The sequence below is a fragment of the Amphiprion ocellaris genome, chromosome 6, assembly GCF_022539595.1.
Source record: "Amphiprion ocellaris isolate individual 3 ecotype Okinawa chromosome 6, ASM2253959v1, whole genome shotgun sequence".
Lineage (NCBI taxonomy): Eukaryota > Metazoa > Chordata > Actinopteri > Pomacentridae > Amphiprion > Amphiprion ocellaris.
Window position 1 is genome coordinate 29,399,510 of NC_072771.1, and position 23,204 is coordinate 29,422,713.

Here is a 23,204-nt window from a genome sequence, read left to right on the forward strand (position 1 = left end):
TAGTTTGATGTTGCAATACTTTTGTTAATGTGTCATTCACATAAACATGTCAGCCTACATAGGCTTTACACGACACATCCAGTTTTTATAAGCCAGGTGCAGAATGCATCCATTTACATAATTCTGTCAAACTGCTGACAAGCATGCTCATTCCTGTTCACTGATGTCTTTTCCTTGAAAAGGTTTCAAAACAGTTTTTGCAATGTTTTGCTAAGAAGACGTGAAAAAGAGCAGCAAACATATGTAATGGATTAACACTGAAATGAATTCTTGCAAAATAACGTTGTACTTGTTGAGAAAAAGACAATATAAAGTTGGCACTACCTGCTGAGCAAATGACTCACCTAAGCTACATACAGTTGTGATAAAGATGTTTTCACACCAAATCTGCTTTTATTCTGTGTTGTTTTCTGAAATCAATTTCTGATGATGTATCCCAACTAACATGCTATGTAGTTGAACTGACAACATCTACAAAAGCACAGAAATGTGTTATTTAGTCGTTCTTTTTCCGGATATCTTCACTCTCTCTTCATTCTGAATCATCTTTGGCCTTTGCTCGTTTGTCACTTTCTGTCACATTTTCTGTCTCTGCTTATAAACACAAAATCAAAGCTCAGACACTCTCTTGCTTATGTTAATATACTGTATCTTTTAATCTTTCGTCTTGTATGTATTCAAAGCTCGCCTCACCCCCTGATTCCCAAAATATATGTGTGTAGCAAATCTTGTTTCACAAATTTGAACACTCCCTCCTAGTAATTTCTCTTCCACTCGTATCTCTTTCTGCCCAGGGTTACAGCATGATTCATTCCTCACTCTTCTTCACATCAAACTCTCTCTCTCTCTGCCTGGCTTCAGCTGTAGTTGAAATAGACAGTACAAGGTTAATATTCACATTGTCACTATTTTGTGCAAACTCCCTGTTCTGCATGAATACTAAGTCATGTTGTAGATTACACAGTCAAAGTTTGAGGATAGCAGTGGGTTTATCCAAAGTTTACTAATTAAATTAAGCAGCTGGCAGGTCCTATACTGTAGAATGTGTCACATTTAATCGATTTAATAAATTCCATACCAAGTTGGCAGATTGTCGTATTCATATCTTCATTATTAGAGTCTGTGGTGTCTAGAATCTGAAATGAAATGCTATGTGTTTACACAGAAAATATTTTAGCTGTAGTTTTGAGTTTGCCCGTCTCACACGATGGATTTGTCTGTTTTTTTGTTTTAATCAGTACAGCTGTCTGGACTGCTATATGCACATAGCAGCAGCCTGATGTGGATTTTTAGGCTTCATATTTATTTTTCTTCACTTTACACATCTAACAACGGTAACTGTGCATTTTGAGTATTTTCAAAACATGGGAAACTTATGCTGTCCTAAAGGCATGCACACACAGAGTACTTTTCATTCTGCTTACTTATGCTTCCTTGCATCTTTTCTCCTCCTGTAAGCTCAGAAATCATTCCACCTCCAGCTTCATGGAGGATCTTCCAGTTACTTAAATGCACCTCAAGAATATGAGGAGAGATGCGGCTTGTGGGAGAGCTTAAAGTGAGGAAACACAGGTGTATTCTATGCAGAACTTGTTTATCGTGGCGTGATGCAAAACTGCTGCGTTTTGCTAGTTGAATTTGACAGGTGATACAACTGTGCATTGTAAGCAACTGCTGTCACTGAAGACTGACGCTATGAAACAAAGGATTTCTCATTTGGCACCTTCATTCTTCATGCCTTTCTCTTTCATATCCTTGCCAAGAGGAGCTAAGATGTGAGGAAGCGACACGAGAGACGACACGTCGGCATAAAGAAAAGATTAATTTCTCTATTAATTAAATGGAAATTCAAATTAGGACTAGTCTATAAGTAAAACAGTACTCAGAAAACTAAGCATAGCTATTCAATAAGGTCAAATATTGTCCAAGAAAAGGCATTTGTAGCCGCTACGTGGCCTCTTCAGTAAATAAATTATTTTAAATGCAGCTGAAAAGAGTCACATGCATATTATACAAAAAAGCGTGACAACAATGTGCAAAACAAAAGATAAGTTTTAAAATGCATACTTTCTACGTTAATGTCCACATGCTTGTGCTAAATGTGGTTTCGCATTACTCCAGTTGAGTAGTCGTATACCGGTTTACTCCGGCAGAGCCTAAATACAACCTTATTTTCCTTGTCCAGATTGAAATACTGCCAAATTGTGCTGGTTGTGTGAGATGTCATCTGCCCCACTTTGCCGATTTACAACATCCACGATAGTGTGGTGAAAGGAGGCCTGCAGAGCATCTTATGCACAATAGTTAACCTGCGTTGCACATTAATAAAATATTAATATTGTTGAACAGACTAGAATTTCTTGTGCAGATTAGTAAGGGTAGCAACATTTCACTGGATATCGTTGCAGATGCTGAGCTGCCACTCTGCTGTCATAATGCAACATGTAGGAGTTGGTACTCTCACCTTCAGCTTGAATGATTCTGTGTTTGTTGGGTGGAAGAATTTGTATGCATGTTCTTCCAGCCTTATGTTTGAATCTGTTTTTCTTTTAGTCTTATTTCTGTGTCTGTGCGTGTATAAAATCTTAATGGATTCAGTAAATGTGCAATATGATGTCAATGAGTAAAGAAGCTGCACTAACTGCAAAAAGACAGTGGAAAAATTAGTTTTAACATATCATCCATAATGTTTGCTCCAGAGTCTATTCAGATGGTCAATGAGAGGCATCATACATCATCATCATTAACCTATGGATGCTTTCTTTGTGTGTTTATTTGTCTATATTCAGTACGTTCTTTTTTCTCTCTTCTTTGCTCTCTCCTGGACTACTTCCTTCCTCTGAGCATCTTTTTGGTTGGTTTGTTTACAGTGCACTATCAGAAGAGGAGAAGACGTCACTGCGTGCTGGTCTCATCACAAACTTCAATGAGCCTGTCAATCAGGTTAGTGGGGGAAAATAGGATGCCTAAAGAAGAAGTGGAAGAAAATAAAATGTGTTTTATCATCATGTATTGATAAAACAAAAACAGTAACTTTCTTTGGACACTGATAAAAAGCATCATACCATTTTACTAATTTTTGTCATAGGGAAATATTTCGTAACATAAGAATTTTTAAAAAAAATAAATAAAAGACAAAATTGTCTGAAGACTGTATTTGATCATCAATATGTTTCTTGATAAGACATTTTTTCACTTTCAGTACAAGGGAATGCTATAACAAACAAAAAAATTGAGGATTCAAGCAGCGTGTAATGCATCTGTCTCGGGGGACAAAGAGTGTAACCCTAAATTATGGCCATCTATCCTGGTTTCTACAGGATGTATAGGACAGCTGCCTCACATCAGGGCTGATTTGGTCCATATGGCAAGCAATGCATACAATTTAAACACCATATGTCTCACCAATCGAAGCTATTCCTTGTCAAATCAAAACCTCACAATGGTTGGGTTTTTTGAGCAGATGACCAGAAGCGTTTTGGTGTTTTGTGGGGAGTGTAGATTTAGAAGTTCTATAATAGAAGCAAACTTTGTTTCATCATGTGGTTTTCTTAGAAAACACAATGACTAAGCCACCATTTACATGCGTATTCATTATTTGTTACTTAATTCAATTAGTGTGTTTAAAGTATTGAGCAGGAATGTAATTGTGTTTAGCAAAGCATGCATTTTACAATGCAGTACCGTTGTTTCTAATAGATTTTTAGTAGTGCTGTAAAAACGGTAATGCAATGGAAATGGCTAGATTAATGGATTTGGGAATTAAAAGTGAAACGGCCATTATTGAAAATATTAAGCTACGTCAAACATCAGCCTTGTTTGGCAGTAGACAAGACTGATGTTTGAACTGATGGTATATTAGAAACCATGCCTACTGTAACACAATGCAATTCATCATCACCACAAACTGTAGCCTAAATCAACACCTTCATATAACAGTATGAACAAAAACTCACATCTTCTGCATTAGACTGCATGACCGTACCTCACGAATGGGCTGCTGAGTGTGTCAGTTTTCTTATTGAAAAAATCTTACCTCTAATAGATGGATGCAGATGAACTGCATCTGTTTACTCAGCTGGATGTTTATGCTCATACAATGTTTACTGTGGAACCGTGACAACTTAAGTACTCTGGGAGGATGTATGAGATGTCAAATGAGTGACCACATCTGCATATATTTAAGAATATGAAAAGACATGCTTGTAGTGTGTTTAAATGCTAACAGGACCTTTGATCTATTATTATGCAATGCCCACTAAATGCTCAGGTATGAAGTGTCCTTTTCAGTCTGGATATTTGACCTCCCTGTTCATCTTAAATGATTAAGTGTCTTAACTGAAGTCTGTGTTGAAGACTTGGGCAGGCTTAAAAGGTAACTGCTCAGCACATTGTAGTGCCCAGAAGTATTATGGTTACTGAAGCTGTGACAAGGTCTCTTGACTGCAATGTTTTTAACACCATCTTAATCCATGTGACTGATTTCATCTGTAACGGGAGAAACAAATAGGAAAATATGTACATGAACTGTTCATGATAGTTTCACATTCTGAGTTATATTTGTCCAAGCTACTCATTTTAAGAGATATCCAAAATGGAAGTAGTTATTTAAAATGTTCTAGAGCCGGTGAAATTCCCATCAACTTTGCTTCGACATAGCCACCTTCTGCTGTGTTTATATTTTGCCGCCGGTCATGTTTTTCTGTCTGTCGTTCCAACAGATAGCAACCCAGATCGCAGTACTGATAGCCAAGGTGGCCCGTCTGGACTGCCCCAGGCAATGGCCAGAGCTCATCCCAATTCTGCTCGAGTCCGTGAAGGGTCAAGATGGTCTGCAGCAGCACAGAGCGCTGCTAACCTTCTATCATGTCACCAAAACCCTCGCATCCAAACGTCTGGCGCAGGACAGACGGCTTTTCCAGGATGTAAGTGCACACTATAAACTGATTCTCTTTTTTTCTACTCCATTACTTGTTATTCTTTGTCATTCATTGCCCTTCTCTGACTTTTTCTTTTTTCTTTTTTTTTTTTTAAGTTATTTTTTTGGCCTTTTTCGGCTTTTATTGGAAAGGTGCAGACAGAGAGACAGGAAACAGGGGAGAAGAGTCGAGGGAAGACATGCAGCAAAGGGCCGCGAGCGAGAATCGAACCCGGGCCGCTGCGTCAGGGACCAGCCCCTATACATGGGTCGCCCTCTTAACGCGTTGAGCAATATGGGTGCCCCTTCTCTGACTTTTAAAAAAATCCTTTGCACTTAATGTTGTAGTTGGGAACACTTGGATAAACGGTTATTTTAGGTGAACTAGTAAAGAATGAAAAATGTGTACTTTGTCTTTTGAACTTTTATGCTTTTGTAGTTTGTCGTCTTCTTTCTTTTCATATGTTCAGCCCTAAGACTTTGTCATGTACCTGTTTTTTTTCTGAAAAACATTTTGAAGATGAATAGATAGTAAGGGCATCTTGAGGGTTGCTTTTTTCTGTTTCATGTTTTGTCTGTAGGAGATGCTGTTTAGCTGCTGTAAGAGACATGTCAAATTCAAGATTTATTGCAACCACATTACATAGGCACGAATATCTGTTTTCATCCATTACCCAAACTTGATTGACTAGTTTAGTAATAGATTTTGGTGTTGCATGTGTTTTAGAGTAGGATTGTGTTAGAGGGAGAAGGTTTCGGTGTGAGATAATGTTTCTTTCCAAAAGGCAGTGAATTAGGACAAACACAATTTTTATTTATTCATTTTTTTTTTTTACCATCCATGATTTTAAACAACATTGTGAGTAAAAAGACCGGTGTATAGTGTAGGGGTTGAGGGGAATGAGATGATCAAACAGACCAACACAGGGAGAAAGAGACAGTCATGAGAAGCAGTGGCTGAGACCAGATATTTGGATGTCAGGCAGAGGAATCCTCTATGCCAAAACTTCTGCCCGTAGGCAACGCAAACAAAGGCAGCCTGAGCCCCATTAAAGAGCGATTTCTAAATGATGCACTGATGACTTGGACAGTAAATTGCTTGTCCAGTGTTCTCTCCTCTCTGTCACAACATGGCTGGCTCGGTGGCCAGTGTGCCACACTCTATATTTCAGTTTTAGTAATGCTTTTCACCCCTTGAGTTTAAGCGTTGTGTAATGTGACTGCAGGACATCGTCAGAAATTTTTGATACTGAAATGAAATAGGTTTCCATAGCTGTAAGAATTTTCTGTGCTGGTTATTAGTATTCACAACTCCATTAGTCAGTATTGTGTCAGCTTTGTGGGAAGCCTCTGTTCATCATCCCAGATCCCACACTTGATTATGGAGACAGTGTTGCTCAAATAAAAAGTCAGACTTTGAAACAAGAGAGACACTCATTTTAGTTGTACTTGATTTAATTTGAAAAAAACAAGGAGATTAATTGAAGTTATGTCATTTCCCCAAATGTTACATGTTTGTATTATTGTTGGTATACACTGTACAGACACAGACACACACACACACACACACACACACACACACACACTATTTAGTGCGGTCATAAGGTGTACAAAAGTACATTTAGTGTGTGTGGGTGTTGAAGAGTATGTCTTGTTGTACCCAGTGAGTGTGTGCACTTCTCTTTAGTCCCAGCCGAAACAGAAGAGAATATTGACTGCTCTGTGGGAGCTGATGCACTAATAGCAGCACATTAATGCTCTTTGTTTGCTCATTGTTAGGATGAGGCTGCAAACTGTACTTCTTCACCAAATGCAGAACTAAATTAGATAGTGAGAAGAAAAGGGAAAGAGGAGATGATACAGAGCCATGGTGTGGGTGTGTAAAATAAGTGATGGAAGTAACCAAGGTCTTCTGGAGACAGGAGGGATCACAAAAGAACTTATGGGTAATGAAGGAAATTGTGTGAAGATAAAATTGAGGCTGAATTTAAGAAGAAGAAGGAAGGATTGGGGTCACTTTGAGAAGTGATTTCTGAGTCCCAACTTTTAGAAGTATCGTTAGTTAAGGTACGGATCTTTAAATGTAGGGAAAGTGAGGAGAACGGATCAAGAAAAATCCTTACAAATAATTTCTGTTCTTCTTTATTTTTTCTTCTTCATTGTCTTCATCTTTCTTCTTCATCATCTTCTTCATCTTTCGTCTTCTTTGTCGTCTTCTTTGTTTTCTTTGTATTTGTGTTCTTCGTCTCCTTCATTTTCTTCATCTTTGTGTTCTTTGTCTTCATCTTTTTTTCTTTGTTTTTATCTTCTTTATCTGTCTTTGCCTTCTTTCACCTTCTCTGTCTTTCTTCTTTGTCGTTATCTTCATCTTTTTGTTCTTCGCCTTCATCATCTTCTTCTTGCTACTACTACTGTTGTGGCATTGATTCCTCAAGATACTGGAAACACTCCTTTGAGATTCTGCTCTATGTTAACTTGGTAGCATCACATCACATTTCTGCTGATTTGTCAGCTGCACACTCATATTGCCAATCTTCTGTTCTACCACATCCCAAAGGTGTTCTTTCGGATTGGATTGCAGAACTGGTGGCTGGGGAGTCCACTGAAGTACACTGAACTCATTGTGATGTTAATAAAACCAGTTGGAATTGCTATTGCATTCAGACAATGATTGAATTGTATTAGGAGACCTAGAATCATTTCCCATACCATTAATACACCACCACCAGCAGGAAGTGTTGACACAAGGCAGGCTGGGTTCTTGAATTCATGAAACCACTGCAGCATCAGCAGAGATGATTCAACAGATCGGACTGTTTTCTCCAGTCTTCAGCTGACTAGTTTTGGTGAGCCGGTGCCTGTGGCAGCACTGCATTTCTGCTCTTGGCAGAGTGGATCCTGACATGGTCTTCTGCTGTTGTAGCCCGTCTGCCTTGAGGGTATATGTGTTCTGAGGCTGAGATACTTTTCTGCTTATCACAGTTGCATAGAGGGTTAACTGAGTTACTGTACCCTTTCTGTCGGCTCCAACTATACTAGCCATTCTTCTCTGTCTTCTCTCATCCACAAGGCATATTTGTCTGCAGAGCTACTGCTCACTGAATGTTTTTTTGTTTTTCCCACCATTCCAAGTAAACTCTAGACTCTTTAGGGGTGGAAAATCCCCTGATATCAGCACTTTTACAAATACTCATACTGGCCTGTCTGGCACCAGCAATCATGACACAATCAAAGTTCCTGAGATCACATTTTCCCCACTTAGATGTTTGATGTGAACATTAACATCTGCATATTTTTAGGCAATGTACTGTTGCCACATGATGTGCTATGTGTGGAATGGGGTCGGTAATGTCAGACTTTGGCTTTTGAATGACAATAGAGGGGTAATATCCCACAGGATGGGTATTTGTAAACATATTGCCAGATAAAATGAACTGCGCTTTTCTGGTGCTTTTGGTGTGAGATGAAAAAGGAAATCACCTCGCCGATGGAGGAAATTGTTTGCTTTTATTGAAATTTGCCTCTCTGTTGTCTTTGTCTGCAGTTGTGAAAAGGAGCACACACATGCATGCACACAACACACATAGGTCTTGAAACTGCAGAGCTTTACAAGCACACACATTCCACAGGGATATGAAAAATAATTGATTCCTAGATGCATTCTAATTCTCTGTTGTCGATTCAACAACAATTTGGTAAGCTCATTATTTAGAAGTGTGATAGTTCTGGAATCGCTTTAAACTTCTTTGCTACCAGCAGAGTGGGTTGAAGCTGTCAGTTTACTGTTCTGAAGTTGCATGTTATGGTGATGTAATCAGCCATCAGGGGACTCCATTAGTTTGTTTGTGTAGTAGGTTATGGGGAGAGCTACTTTTTCAGTTCTTCTTGTGTTGATTTGTATTGTTTATCAGTACACCTGGGGTCATGATAGGAATTGTAGTCTGGATCAGAGATTTTACATCAAGCTTTGAAATGCCTCACCTTCAACCACACTGATGAAGCCTTGTTTCTTGTAAATGTGGAATAGGCCCATACTACAGAGCAGGATTTAAGGTTAGCAATGTAACCTGAGCTTTAACACTGGATTTTCAGGATTATGACGCTGGTTCGCTTCCTACTAAGGTATATATCCCTATGGTGACTCATACTGTGCACATATCCCGCACCAGGTCATGTTTGTTATAACAGAGCAGGGCGTTTAAAAACACCTCCTGTGGACCCATTAACTTTCTTGAAAAGTGGAATCCTCATTCACAGAGGATCCCTGGGACTTTGGTGTGCAGATAGTCATATTGCGTCTGAGCAGGGCAGAGTTTTTAGAGACTGTTGAAGCCTTTTTCTTTTCCTTGTGAGGGTAGATATTACAGATATAGATTCTTAGTAGAGGGAACTCTAGTCTTATTTGCTTTATCTGCCTGTTGCCTGAAAACAGTTTCCAAGTTGTTTTATTCTTCTTTAGGCCTTTGCATAGCCATATAATCCTACGATAGAGGGTGATTAAAGCGCTAAAGCCTTATACTTGTTGACCTTATGTAAAATCTGCAGTAAGCCTACTTACCGGTTTGAATGATGTTTTTATATTTGTTCTTTTTTTGCTAGAGAGTTTAACACCACCAGGGTTGCAGCTGAAAGAAAAAGGCTAAAACTGTCTTACGTGCCATAAAAAGAGACTGCATCTAAGCGACACATTTAATTGAATACACAATCGACGTTATAGTCAGATCTACTTGTGCCTTAATGATGGAGTAGTGATAGTGATCAGCCTATTAAGTTAGACACTCACACAGTCAAGATTTTTTTTTGTTTTTGTTTTTGCCAGCTTTTCTTCCTGGCTTTGGCTGCAGCAACTGTGTTATTATTGTTATTTTTACATGACTCATATTTGTTCAGGATTGTAGTTCATCTTGTGAGAAATTCTCTGTTCTAGACCTGTTCATGTTTGTCATCCAGTGCCAACACCTCCTCTTTTATGTGAGCGTGCTCGTAGCTGTATTCAGAAACCATGGTCTGACTTAAGAGCTAGATAACCTGCTTTAAATGACTGATTCAACGACTGTAATTGTTAGGCTTCTAAACCGGACAATGAAAAGATATCCTATGGTGAACTTGCTTGTGTACTCGGTTGGTTCATCATCAGCTGCTACCTTGTGATAAATATTTTAGTGTTGAGTGTATTGTGCAGTTTATCAAGAGAATTGTCGACTTCCATTGAGCTTTATGTTACATATCAACTGTGCCTTGTCATGTTCAGGTTTAGAACTGTCAGAAGTCTGATCACAGTATTGATGTTGCTTCATGGTTCTCTCAATGTTTTCATGTTTGAATCGGTCAGTCCTATGCCAGTCTGTTGAATTTGCTGAAGGAGAAATGATTACTGGTAAAATGACACTATTTTAGTGTGGAGATGTCCATATAATTCTGCATAAGCTATCATGAACATGTTTTTAAATACTCTGACGAAGTTGGTTTTAGAAGTTATTTCAAGAAAAATGTTGATTGAGCTACCTTGTAATTTCTCATGACATCATTCATTTCACAGTATCTATGTGGTGTGAGAGGACCACCAGGATGTTAAGGGTTAATCTAGAAATTATGTGCATGAGTCAGACTTCTAGATTACAGATCGATATTTAGAGCTACCATGTGAATGTTTTGTGTGTTTTCTGCAGTTGTTTCATCGGGAGGGAAATGCAATTAACATGTAAATACCATTGTCCTGTATACACAAATGAGCAAATCACAATGAGGGATAGGGAGCGGAAACTTTGTGCCATAGTGGAGTAAACAGAACTAAAAGTTTCTCTATGGAATCTAAGTAGACTGATTACATCACCATCAGCCGGTGATTAAGATGGAAACACACTTTTTGTAACAATCTGTTGCATTTGAAGAAGTGGATGCTGACCACCTGTGTATCGTTTCTAGACATATGCCGGTGTACATTCAGGCCAATTCTGGGCCAGAATCCAGTTGAAATGAACTTGGATCCCATAAAGAATGTTAAGATGAAAAACAAACTCACACATCAGTTGACTGAGTGCAAACACAACCACAAGAGTGAGGAAGTCAAGAGAAGAATATGAGGTTGTTTGCTGAACTTGGCTCATCACTTTTAGGTTCCATGCATTGGATTAGTCTGGGATCTGAGGAATGGAAAGTGGCAAGCTCTAGAGAAATCTCTCAAAAGAAAAAAACTTGCCAGACTTGCAGTTTCTGTAAAGAATATATCAAAGCCGATGCTGTGCTGTCAAAGTAGGGATTTCTCTTTCAGCAGGCATACACCACCAACTTAACCATTGGTTCTCACATTTTTCCCACTGGACTTTTCAGTGCTACTCACAACACATCGTTCTTCTGGCAAAGAGTTACTTAGTTTTTTTTGTTTGTTTGAGATGTGGCGTTATTCAAATTTTCCACAGACTAATTTTCATGTGAGTGTTTTGTTTGCCTTTTGTCAAGTAACAAACATTTATTAAATTATCACATTTAACAGTGTAAGGATATTAACACTGAGTCAAGTACTGAGATTTAATGCTTATTCCTTTTTTTGTTCTGGTTGTTGTTTTTATGAAAACACCACCAAATCATTATCCAAACTTATCATTTTGGTGTGGCAAATTTGTTGTGCTTTCTAAGCTAGTGGCCTGCACTATACCCTACTTGGTTGATGGAACGCATAATACTTTTATCTGCATTCCTACTGACACTGTTTTGCCTGTCCAGCAAAATGCCATCACGGAGGACAATGTGATTGGTTTGCGCTCAAATTATAAAAGTGACTGTAACTGGAAATTCATTTGCAGCTAAATTCGACCTGTGGCTCTGAGGTTCCTCTTTGCTCCCTATTTGTTTGAGTGTATTATGAGAAGATACTTTCATATTTGCATCAGTGGCTGTGAGTCTATGATGTTAAAGATGCTGTATGCAAGTGTTGATACATTTGTGTTCAGCAGAATGATCTCAAATGCATGCTCAGGTCGAGAATAATGTTATCTGTCTGTGACTGTACTGTGAATGTGTGTGTCTGCAGCTGGCGTCAGGCATCTACAGCTTTGCATGCTCCCTGTGGAGCCATCACACCGACTGCTTCCTCCAGCAGATCTATGCCAGAGATGAGGCTGCAGCGCTCAGCTCATTGGAGAGGACCCTGCTCTCTCTTAAAGGTAGAAACATTTGCACGAACACAAACTCATGTTCCCTCTCACACATACAACACAGCTGCATTCCCATGAAAAGCGGTGCAGTGATTTATTATTGCAGAATGGTCAATAAATCATGGCTTGAAATGACTGATTGCATATTGTGTAATGTGATTTAATTACATGATTCCTATTACCGACAAAAATATAATTAAGTGGACAGGTTGTGAACTAATTGGAATATTTATAATGTGCTGCTATTTCAGCAAACACTGTTATGTATAAGAGTGAACTTTAATTATATTTTTTTCCATCTGGCCCTTTCAGTGCTTCGGAAGTTGACAGTCCATGGGTTTCAAGAGCCACAACAGAATATGGAAGTGATGGTGAGCCTGAAGTTGTTTCACTTGTGTCTGCCATAGATCGTCTTATTTTGGAAAAGCTGATATTTTTCTGTTGGTGTTTTAGGTTGAAAATTATTCCAATCATTTTGTGCAGAATATGGATGGCCATGATGATTGAGTGTCCCTTAAGCCTTGTCTTGGTTTAAAGAGTCAAGTTACTATAGGAGCTGTTCTCCCACACTGAGTGAAAAAAGTCAAACCCAGTGAAACAGTTAATTCAGTTCAGTTTAAATCTGGTCTAAAAAAATCCTCAGGGTGTGCCTGGATAGGGCTTTGGTTTCCCCATGGCTCAGAGTTAATGGAGTCATTTGCACATAGTGTCCCAGTCTTTTTAACTCTAGCTCCAGATTCTGACTACTTCCGCTTCAGTCGAAGAATTGGTTTGGTGACAGAATAACAGTAAACATTTTAGAGAATAGTTGTTAAAAATGTTAAGAAACGACACTTTACTTTTTTATTTTAAACAACAAAAATGTATACTCTATTGTATATACTTTAGAATTTTAAATGTAGATAGCTCCAAGGTGTGGTTTGATGATCAGCATTACTATGGTGCCATTATCCATTCAGTCTGCACCTACAATAAACACATTTTGCAGTTGTGATGCTGCTTAATATGCTGAGTAGGAAAATTGTATTCAGACATCCCACTCTTTGATAAAAGCAAATGCTTGAACGCACTTATCCATCAGAACAGAAACTTGAAACAACCCATGTTGACCTTTAAATGCACTGCTTTCAAGCTTTCGGGCTTTTAGGTACTTTTTAATATGGAGTTAAACTAATTGCTCTTGACTGATTGCATTCACTGTCAAGTGAGATATATGCAAATAAGAAGGGAAGGAATTTTTTATTTAACATCAGTATAACTGCTAGACTTGTAGAATTTACTACTATGAACAATGCAGTCCTGAGTCAAATGGTAACATTTTGATATACAAAAATCAGAACATGTAAGCCAGGTTGCAACAATCTATCTTTGAATTTAATTACTTCTACCAATCAAAACAAAGGGGTAAATTACCTAATGACTGACTCCCCCAACTGACTACAAAATATAGATCAGATTACTCAGGTATCAGAGGGGTACATTGTGAACTAGACTAAAACCCTAAGTCAAGACGAAGAATGGAGATTCATTTTTAGGAAGATGCTTTTGAGTGTCAGAAGTTTCATTAGTGTGGAAATATGCAATATTCTATTATCGCTTAGAATAGCAAACACACATGGCTATGGCTTGAAAGCAAGGATTTGCATGTTGTTTTTGTTTTTTATATCATTATTAGTTGATTAGTTTTTGTGTACTTGGTTGAACAAAACACAACCAGGGCACTCAGAGAGCACAGACAACCACCGAGGCCAATAGTTCACCCTTTTATGATATGTGATTTTGCAACCCAAGCCAGATCTGCACTAAAATTAGATTTGTTTAATCTGTTTTTTTACTAATTTGTTTGTTTTTCCTGTGCCCATGCTCCACCTCTCCACTGAGTTTCATAAAAGTTGCCCCTGTACTTTCTGCGTAATACTGCTAACAGACAAACTTAGATGAGAACATAACCTCCTCGGTGGAGGTAATTATAGGACATAATTGGCGCAGCATTGCTTGGTCTAACTTATTTCTGATATCTAAGGACTCAATCTATTAATTAAAAACAGAAAACTGATAATGAAAGTTAATGTTGGTTACCCACCAAGACAGTTAATTTTGTCTTGTTGTCTTTGAGCAACCTTCAGTTGCAGTAAAAGCCGTTAAAGAAAGGCCAACATGTCATTAGCATTATGAACTTGCTCAATCTGCTGCTACTGTGCTGTCTCTCTGTTTCTAGTGTAGTGTTTTTAGTATTTCTGTCTTTTATTCCTTTGTTTATGTATTTGTTTTCTTTCTCTTAAATGGAAGAAGGCAAGGACAATTTATGACAAAAAGAATTCTGTTTACTGTGCTCTGTTATTTCACTAATGACACAGCTTTTTAGCTTGCAGGCTGAAGGTTGTATGATGGTCGAAATAGTCTCATTAAAATGTCATTTGCCTCTAGCTGTCATTGGTTATTCCTGCTCATTGTAATGGTTAGGAATTAATATTTCATGTTTAGATGTATATGCTATTATTTTCCTCACACTCACTCCTCTAGCGTGTTGCTGCCATTTGTCATCCTCTATTTTATTCAGGTGATGTGAGTTAACAGGGGAAGATGCTTACTGTGAGCTTTGCTGCTTTGGAAACAGCCATTTCGGGGCTATGCATCATACTTTGTTAAACTCAAATAACAGCTGTTTTTTTTTGTTAAGATTAAATATCCTGCTTGTACTAAGGTGGTGTAATCGTTCAAACCAAACAGTTTTGTCTTTCTCCATTTTTTGTATTGTTAAAATGAGGTTGTTGACAGAAACCAATAGGCAACGTTATTCCATCATGTCTCAGAATCTCAGACTGTTTCGGCTGTTTTCTTATTTTCCTCTTGACACTCATTTTTGCTCCTCTTGCCTTTGTATAACTCTGAACAAAGTGAAGAAGGAAAACCTCAAGAAAAGCACTTTTCTGTTTCTTTCTTCGGCTTTCCAATGACTTTCCTTTTTTATGTATATACACAGTGTTCAGATCTCCACCTGGATGTGTCTGAATACTGAATTTTATGATTAATTAATACTTAATTGTTGTCGCTGGGAACAAGTGAGTTGAGTCAGACAAGAATAATGCCTCTTAAATTAATAGGATGCAGGTATTGACTTTATTCATATTAACCCCATTTCGTAATAGGAAGCTTTCCATTTCTCTAGTTATTCATGATGCTGCCCAACCTTACGCTTTTTCACTCTGGTAATTAGAATCCTTATTCAGATCATTTTGACTATCATTTACACTTCCTGAGTTTAAATGTTTTAGGACAGATAATATTTTTCAAATATTTCCTGTGTTGGTTTTAAGATGTGTATTTCCTGTACTGGTCTTAGGATGTGACAGGCTCTTTTCATCTGACTTACTGATTAGGTCTTTAAGATGTTGATTACTTGTCATTTCTCATTTTGCTCTCCCTTCAATGATGGATGTGATACTGGAAAAAACACAGTTAATACATATTATATGGTTACATTTTTTATTCCATTTTAATTTTATATTTCTGTCAGGGATTGCAAAAAAGAGTCTGCAGGTGGCCTAGCAAAGAAGTGTTTTAGCACTCTGACGAGAACTGCGTAAATTCATCTGGGCGATTAACTATGACATCACTATGTCATGATGTGTCGCTCAGCAGAGTATATGAATTTCAATAATAAGTCTTTTTTTTTTTTTTTTTTTACATATCTACCAATTATGATAATGTGCAGCAGCAACCTTTTTGTGAGTTGCTCATTGCTAACTATGGCATAGTTCCTAACAGCGTATAAGTCCTTACTGTGTAACTAAAATTGCTCTGAACCGTCATTCAGCCGTGCGTTAACAGAAGGTCTTTTGGGTCCTGTGGATGGGGGTCTGGCTCCCAACACCCCAACAATATTTGAAGTAAATTTTAAATTGAAATGACTCAGTTAATTGAAAATAATAATATATTAATTTTTTATCTACTAGTTGCTTAAACTCTAAACCAAGCAATCATTATAGCTCAATGTTTTTACCGTCAGATAATGTAGCACGTTTCTATAAACTGAAGGCATTAAATAAGAAACGTGGTTTTATGTTATTAGTAAGTTATGCTAAGCCAGACAGACACATTTGTCTGATCGTCTGGTCTTGCTGGAGTTGTCTTCGTGGAACAAAGTTTTTCCTCCCCACCGTTGCCAAATGTTTGCTAAAATAAGAATTGTTTGGTTTCTCTTAGTTCTACTGTAGGCTGTTGACTATACTACAGTGTTTCTTAAGAATACATATGTTATCATTTGCTGCTATGTAAATGAAATTACATTGAGTTAAAATTGAACATTGAGTCATGTTTACAGGTTTGTTTTGCAAGTCAGTTTTTATGAGTATGCTGAAATCAATGTATGCACATTGTCCTGACATGTTATTTGCTTATTTTGGCCGTTTTGTTAATCTCTTGCTGTTTCCTGTTTGAACAGAAATAGATTCATGTTTTCTGGTAACAAATCTCGTAACATTGTTAATGAAGTACATGCAAAACTGAAGGCTTCAAATATACTTACACACAGAGATTCTTATCCGACAAGCAGCTACCAAATTTTTGCTTATTTTTAATTTGTCTGTTGTTTCTGTTCAAACAGCCTTAGTTTGGCCTTCTAGATGCCAGTTTTATGTTTCTGGCATGATGTTTTCTTACCCTGCCATCCAAGCATAAGTGAAGACTCTCCATCTTATTCAGAGGGGAATTAAAATAGTTTTTCATTAGTTCGTTTTGTTTGTCTGTCTGCAGTGTTCTGTGATTACACAGACTACTTCTAGTTACATTCTCTCACACTGGCAGAGTATATGTGTGTTATTGATTAGAGCATGTTCAAATTCAACTTTCTCTAAAGGCAAACAGCTTTCAGTCTTTGTTTGGCACCTCTTCCTTGAACTTTTGTATCTTGTGACAATAGTGTATGGCATTCACACTCAGGCCTCCTGTAAAGAACTGTTTTACTACAGTGAGTCTCTTCACACATGACATGAGCATTCTGGACAGATTAGGTTTATTTTCTAATCACCACTGTGGCAGCATTGCTGGAGAACTGCACTGAGTTGGAAAATACTGACTAAGAAAGAAGAACATTGTTATTTTTCACACAGGCTGCCACAGTGATGAATTTTAAAACTTATTTTGTAGTTGAATGACTTTTGTCCTCCTGGCTTGATTTTCAAAGCAGCACTACAGAAGTGAGGCTAAAACAGACATCTCAATAGATCTGGTTCCTCACAAACAGAGATCAATTTGGAAATCAGTATTGGTACTCAGTATGAGTCACTAACACCTAGGAGTGACTAGTGTCTTTGTGTCAATCAAAAACAATATAGATTAAAAAAGGCACATTCAGTTAAACCACTATGATAAACAACCTTTAACTTTTCAAATCTGGAGCTAGTCTGTGCACATATTTTTGACCACACACAGCTACAACATTCACAGTCTTTTAGTCTTAAATTGCCACCCGTTGCGCTTCTGTCGGACCTTTTCTCCAGTCAGCCTAGACTGTTGGTTGACGCTGTCATCTCTCTTTACAAACTACTTCTTACAGTGCTACTGATGTGCCCATTTAAAGCCCAACACTCTGTCTTCATTTTTCCATCTTTTTAACAGTTTCATTTCAGTTCATTTTCCTCACATTGGTTTACTTTTTACTTAATCCTTTCTTCCCTGGCAGTGCCGAAAGCCACACTTTTCTTTTTGTCATGACTGATTTAGTCATTTCTTTTTAGCACTCCCTTTTGCATTTTGTAATTTCCTGCGTGCCCTATTTAGCTATTATTTTCTTCTTTTATTTCATCCACTTTGCGTCTGCCACTTTTCTAAATCCCACCATTAGCATATAGCAAACGCCTGCAGCGAGCTGCATTCTCCATCATCTCCCACCCTCTCCTCTGTGCTCCTCTTGTGACCTCCTCTTTCTTCACTAACCCTGTTAAGAGCTTTAGTTTGTGGCTTGGATGTGTTGGATGAATGTGTGATTAATGACCCTGCTTTTGACCTCATGGCTGAACATTAATGCAGAACTAACACCAAGAGTTTGCATCTCCATCTATCATCTAATTTCTCATGCTAAGCCACGACTACACCAGGGTACAGAAAGTGGTTTCTCTTTCACAAGGTGTAGCTGGCACTTTTATTTATAGTCCTTAGTATGTGCACATACACAACACAAACATCCGTTATTCTCTTGTTAGTATATCTGCTTCAGGGCAATGCTTATGCAGCAATCATGAGTGATTCAACTGCAGAAATGTTGAAGAGATTAAACTTTATCTCACTCTCTCTTCATCTTTTCCTTTTCAGGGGTTCCTGAATGCAGTGTTTGAAAGGCTGAAACAGTTCTTGGAATGCTGTGAGTACTTGTCTCTTTCTCCATCCTGAATCTCTGATCCTAGAATTCTCCCTTCTGTAAACAAACACAGCTACCGGTGCTTCATGTATTCCATGCAAATGACTCATACTTCAAAATCTAAGACAGTTTATGATACCCAGAATTGAGGTCTCATACAGATGTAGTATAATCTAGGTGTCAAATTAAAAGTTCAAGTTAAGTCATCCTTAAGGGTTTGGTTTAAAAAAAATCTGCTGAAGTATTGGAAAACAGAAGACCTTTAAGTAAACTGTGTGCTCACTATTGTACTATTTCTTTGTAATAGTTTGATTGTGATAGAACAGTGCTCTTGTGGGTGTGAACATAAAAGCCAAGCAATTAAAGTATATCCCTCCTCCTGAGTCCTATCAAATTAAATCTAACCTAATCTAACCATGCTGTGGTTTACTGAGTTACACCCTTTAAAAATAAAGTTTCTTCAAGGTTGAGTATCAGCCCTTTGAGACCAAATATTTCTAGATACTAAATAGCCACAAAGATGAGACTTAGAAAATAAAAGCTCCCAAGTACAGTGACAGCAGTTGCTGTGTTGGAGTTTGAGCAAAGAGTAGTGTTCAGCATTCCAAACTAGTTCCTGAATGATTGGAAAGTACTACCCCTGGAGCAGGAACACTGTTACCATCTAGACCTGTCGAACACCAACTACATTTGATCTGTAATTCCTCAAGGAAAATCCAATGTAAAGGTTCTTCATCCCCTTGTAATGTGTGGTTGTGGGAAGCTCTGTAGTTTGGTGGCAGCTATGTAAGTCTGCTTTTACTGTCTGAGCTCACTGTCATTGTCTCTTTTTAATTTCCGTGCAAGTTTGTCGTAGCAACACTCAGTGGGCGTGAGAGAATCTCAGAGTCAACCTCACAAGCTGCCATAGCAGCAGATGTTTACAAAAATATCATTTGAGATATCAGCTTCAACTATCAATTCTAATATTCACTCTGCTGCTGGCAATGGAGACAGGATCAGGGTCCTGTTGGTATTTGGGCCTGGCAGATAGGGGAAACGGCAAGGCAGCTCACAGTTGTGCTGGTGAGAAATATCAGCTCTGCACAGCCTGATAAGGTCAGCAATATAAACTGGTGTTTTTGGTACAGTCTTTGTGGTCCATTTAGATGTCTGGCTCTTTCTTTTTGATGTTTGTCCTCTGCCTGAGGTCACCTGTCTATTTTTGTCAGTCTCTATAATGTTGAAAACTTTTTTGCTAAGCTACATATCTGTCAGAAATAATGAATACCCTTTTGTTTCATCATCATCATCCATTTCTGTCTATGTCCAGATTCGCAGATTGCATTGGTTCAAAGGTATGACCTCGGTGACTTTGATGACTTTGCACATCATCTGCTAACATTAGCAGCTGTTGGACACTTGCAGACACAGAAAGAATTGCATGGACACATCAATAAAGTAGTGTTTGATCTACATAATCCCTGATCTGTATAAAAGCTGAAAGAAGCAAGTAAGCAAAGCAATCTTTGAGCCAACTAATCAGTTTTAATGAATCTGTTATCACTTTAAATTAGTGCTTGCCAATAGAAATTATGTGTGCATAAAGCAAGTGGAAACAATGACCCTGCCTATTCATAAGCGACTGGAGGAAAGCCAGCGACTGTTGTTGTCTCTGCTGATTTAATCAGTGAAGTTGACAAGAAAATAAACTATATGGGACATCGCTATTGGCTCTTGCATCATGACTGGTTTTATGGAGGTAAAATTTACATCAGAGGGAGTGAGTCATTCATTTTTTTGAGTTCTTTTATTACTGTACTTTACTTTATGCACTGATGCTTGTAATGGGGCCCATGGGACTATCGGAAGGCTGCAAGGTGAAATGGGCATTTGACCTTATGGAAAAAGAAGTTTCAGATACTAAATGAAGATAAATTAATTTCCTCACATGTTCTAAACACTCTTTTTTTCTCTTACTGCCCTTGTTGCAATTTTCTACCTCTGCTGTTGTGGATGACACTGTTAACTCACTTGATGAAAAGCAACACTTGGCTGCACTTTACGTAAATCAGTTCAAGACTTGTGGCACTGTTTATCCCAACCTCTTGTTGAATATGCTGCTCTCTGGGTTTTTTTTTGTGCTTCAGGTCATATCAGTTTGATAGAGTTCAGTGTCCAAAGATGACCGATAAAGGTATCTCGCAATAAGAGGTCCACTATTATTTAAGCTGTACATAAATTATTTTTCAGCCCAGGATTGTAATGCCCCCTTTTTATGCTAATAATACCATCTTGTAAGCCATCGGCCTGACTACCAGTCAGGCTTTCTCCAGATTCCTCGATGCTTTTGTGACCTGGCAACATCCTTGTAACTTCCTCCGTAATTTGAAACTTTTCCTAAATTCCAAAAAAGACAAATTGTTTGCATTTCACAAGAGCGTATACCACTTACATTCCCAATATCCTTAACGTTTTCTAAATTGAGATCTAATTGACCATTATATATACTTAAGAACCTGGTTAGATAACAGATTATTCTACAAGGCTCATATTGAACATCTATTCAGATATTATAAATTGAAATAAGATTGTTCTGCTAATACAGAGGTTTTTTCTCCTAGAATAAACAGTATGCGAGTTACCATGAGGTTGATACTGCATTATGGAGATGACCTGTTTGCATCAAGGTCAGAGGGTCTCAGTGTTATCTATTAGGCATCAACTTACCTGTGTCTTCCTTTATAAGGCTTTGCTAGCTAAGCTGTCAAGATCCTGAACATATTCAGCTTCGTTCAGAGCTTAAAACCTTTTTCACAGGAGAGATTGGTCTTGAAAGTTCTTCATTACTAAATCTAAACTGGGAACTGGGAAAAATCTTCCTCTTCTATGCACCTTACTACTGGAAAGAGCTACGACACGGCTTCAAATTAGAGACACTCCTGCCTCTGAGAGACCCTAAAACTTGATTTGCATATATTTCTGTTAATATTTGTCACTGTTTTGATAAATGTAGCATGATGTTTGAAGGTTGTTTGGACTGAATGATTTTCATTTTTTATCCTTTGCATGTATAACTTGATTTTTGGGTTTCTCTTCCAAAACACAGCAACATGCGATATCTTCGATATAGGAACCTTGATTATTTGTCTGAACTAAAGACTCATTCGTACCGTTCACATTTTTTTCTACCCTTTTGCATAGGTCCATCATGAGTGCATTGAACAGATAAGATCAGACACCTGTGGAAGATAATTACTAATCTAATGTTCCATGTCATACTGAAAAGGTTTCATCTCAATTAATTATGACTCATTTTAAAATATAATTATCAACAGTTGACACAGTATTTCTTTTACGAATGTATGGGTTAAATATACAGGAGAGGAAGGTTCAGAATCTCAACACATTATGCTGCCGAATCCTCAGCATCCTCCTTCAAGGTGTTTCTATTGAACCAAAGACTATTACAACAATACCTTGAGTCTTTTTGTAGATATTGGGGCTTTTTAAATCATTGTTAAAATAATAGTTTTGCATACACCTGTTTATTTTGTATTGAAAGTTAGCAGTCATATCTCCAGTATAAAGCTGGAGTTTGGTGGTGGTTACTTAGATTAAAGTCTGAAGATTGGACTGAGGGTTAAGCCTGACTTTACAGTTTTTCTGCAAACTGATGCACTGATATCTGATTTCACTACTAATTTCCTGTGATACATAATCACAGCAATAATTCAAAAAAGAATATTTCTTATGATCTACATCAACCAACTTTAAAAGCCTAAATACAAAAATTGCCCACTCTAATTGAATATCAGAGAGCATCATAACTATGTTTTATTCAGGATTTGCATTTATACCCAATAGATCAGTATAATTATTTGCATATTAGAAAAAAATGGGATTTTTTTTAAATGAAAGTTCTAACGATACATTTGAAATGATTAACTGTGGGTCATGTTTATACTGCCAACTTGTGATTGGCCAAGGATGTATATTTGTAGTAAGTAAACTACATTAACAAGAGTGTATGGTTGTCTTGTGTTTCAGGTCGCCAGATTGGTTCAGATAGCACATGCAGAGAAAAACTGGAAAAGATGATCATACTTTACACTAAAGTTGTGAGTTGACACATATATTAGTACATAATGTTGAATGAGAGATGTCTGTTTCATTCTTTAGAAATAAGTTGTACATTTTGCATGAAAGATTTTGCTGACTAATAATAGCAATTGGCTCATTTTTCAAATCGTTCTCTCTGTCTGAGTGTGTCTTTGTTCTTCTCTTTTGTGCTTGTTTCTCTTCATTCTGTGCAGTTGTTAGATTTCCTGGAGTACCATCCATGTGCATTTATACCCCTTATCCAGCGGTCCCTGGAATTTGCCGTTAGCTACGTGTTCACACCTGCAGGAGAGGGAGTGACCTTTGAGCGCTTCATTGTTCAGTGCATGAACCTCATCAAGATGATTGTCAAGAATGATGCCTACAAACCTGCCAAGAACATAGATGGTAGGATATGAGGGCTTTGAGAAGACACGAAGCAAAAATACAGAATGAATGAAGTCATGATGAGTGGTAACAATTGCAGACATGGATGATGAGTGAAAAGGTTGAAATGGAAACGCGGCAATCCAAACTGAATTTTGGGTCTGTGATTTGAAGCCCACAGATCTTGCCACTAGCTTTTCGATGTTGATCACTGACAGAGTTTTGAAAAAGCACAGTGCTCTAGTACAATCAGTGCCACTGTACCTTACCATAGCTCATGTTTATTTCAAGCTGTCAAGAAACCTCC

At 37.8% G+C, this 23,204-nt stretch overlaps 1 protein-coding gene across 1 annotated transcript in view; it reads left to right on the top strand.

The window, feature by feature from the left end:
• The window catches only part of ipo11 (importin 11), a 131,074-nt gene that overhangs the window by 9,994 nt on the left and 97,876 nt on the right, over positions 1-23,204 (top strand). Inside the window, exons 4-10 of the mRNA XM_023282457.3 lie at positions 2,871-2,943; positions 4,722-4,925; positions 11,949-12,081; positions 12,385-12,443; positions 18,385-18,433; positions 22,460-22,530; positions 22,726-22,918. Coding sequence (XP_023138225.2) covers positions 2,871-2,943; positions 4,722-4,925; positions 11,949-12,081; positions 12,385-12,443; positions 18,385-18,433; positions 22,460-22,530; positions 22,726-22,918 — 782 coding nt within the window. The remainder of the gene's footprint in view (positions 1-2,870; positions 2,944-4,721; positions 4,926-11,948; positions 12,082-12,384; positions 12,444-18,384; positions 18,434-22,459; positions 22,531-22,725; positions 22,919-23,204) is intronic.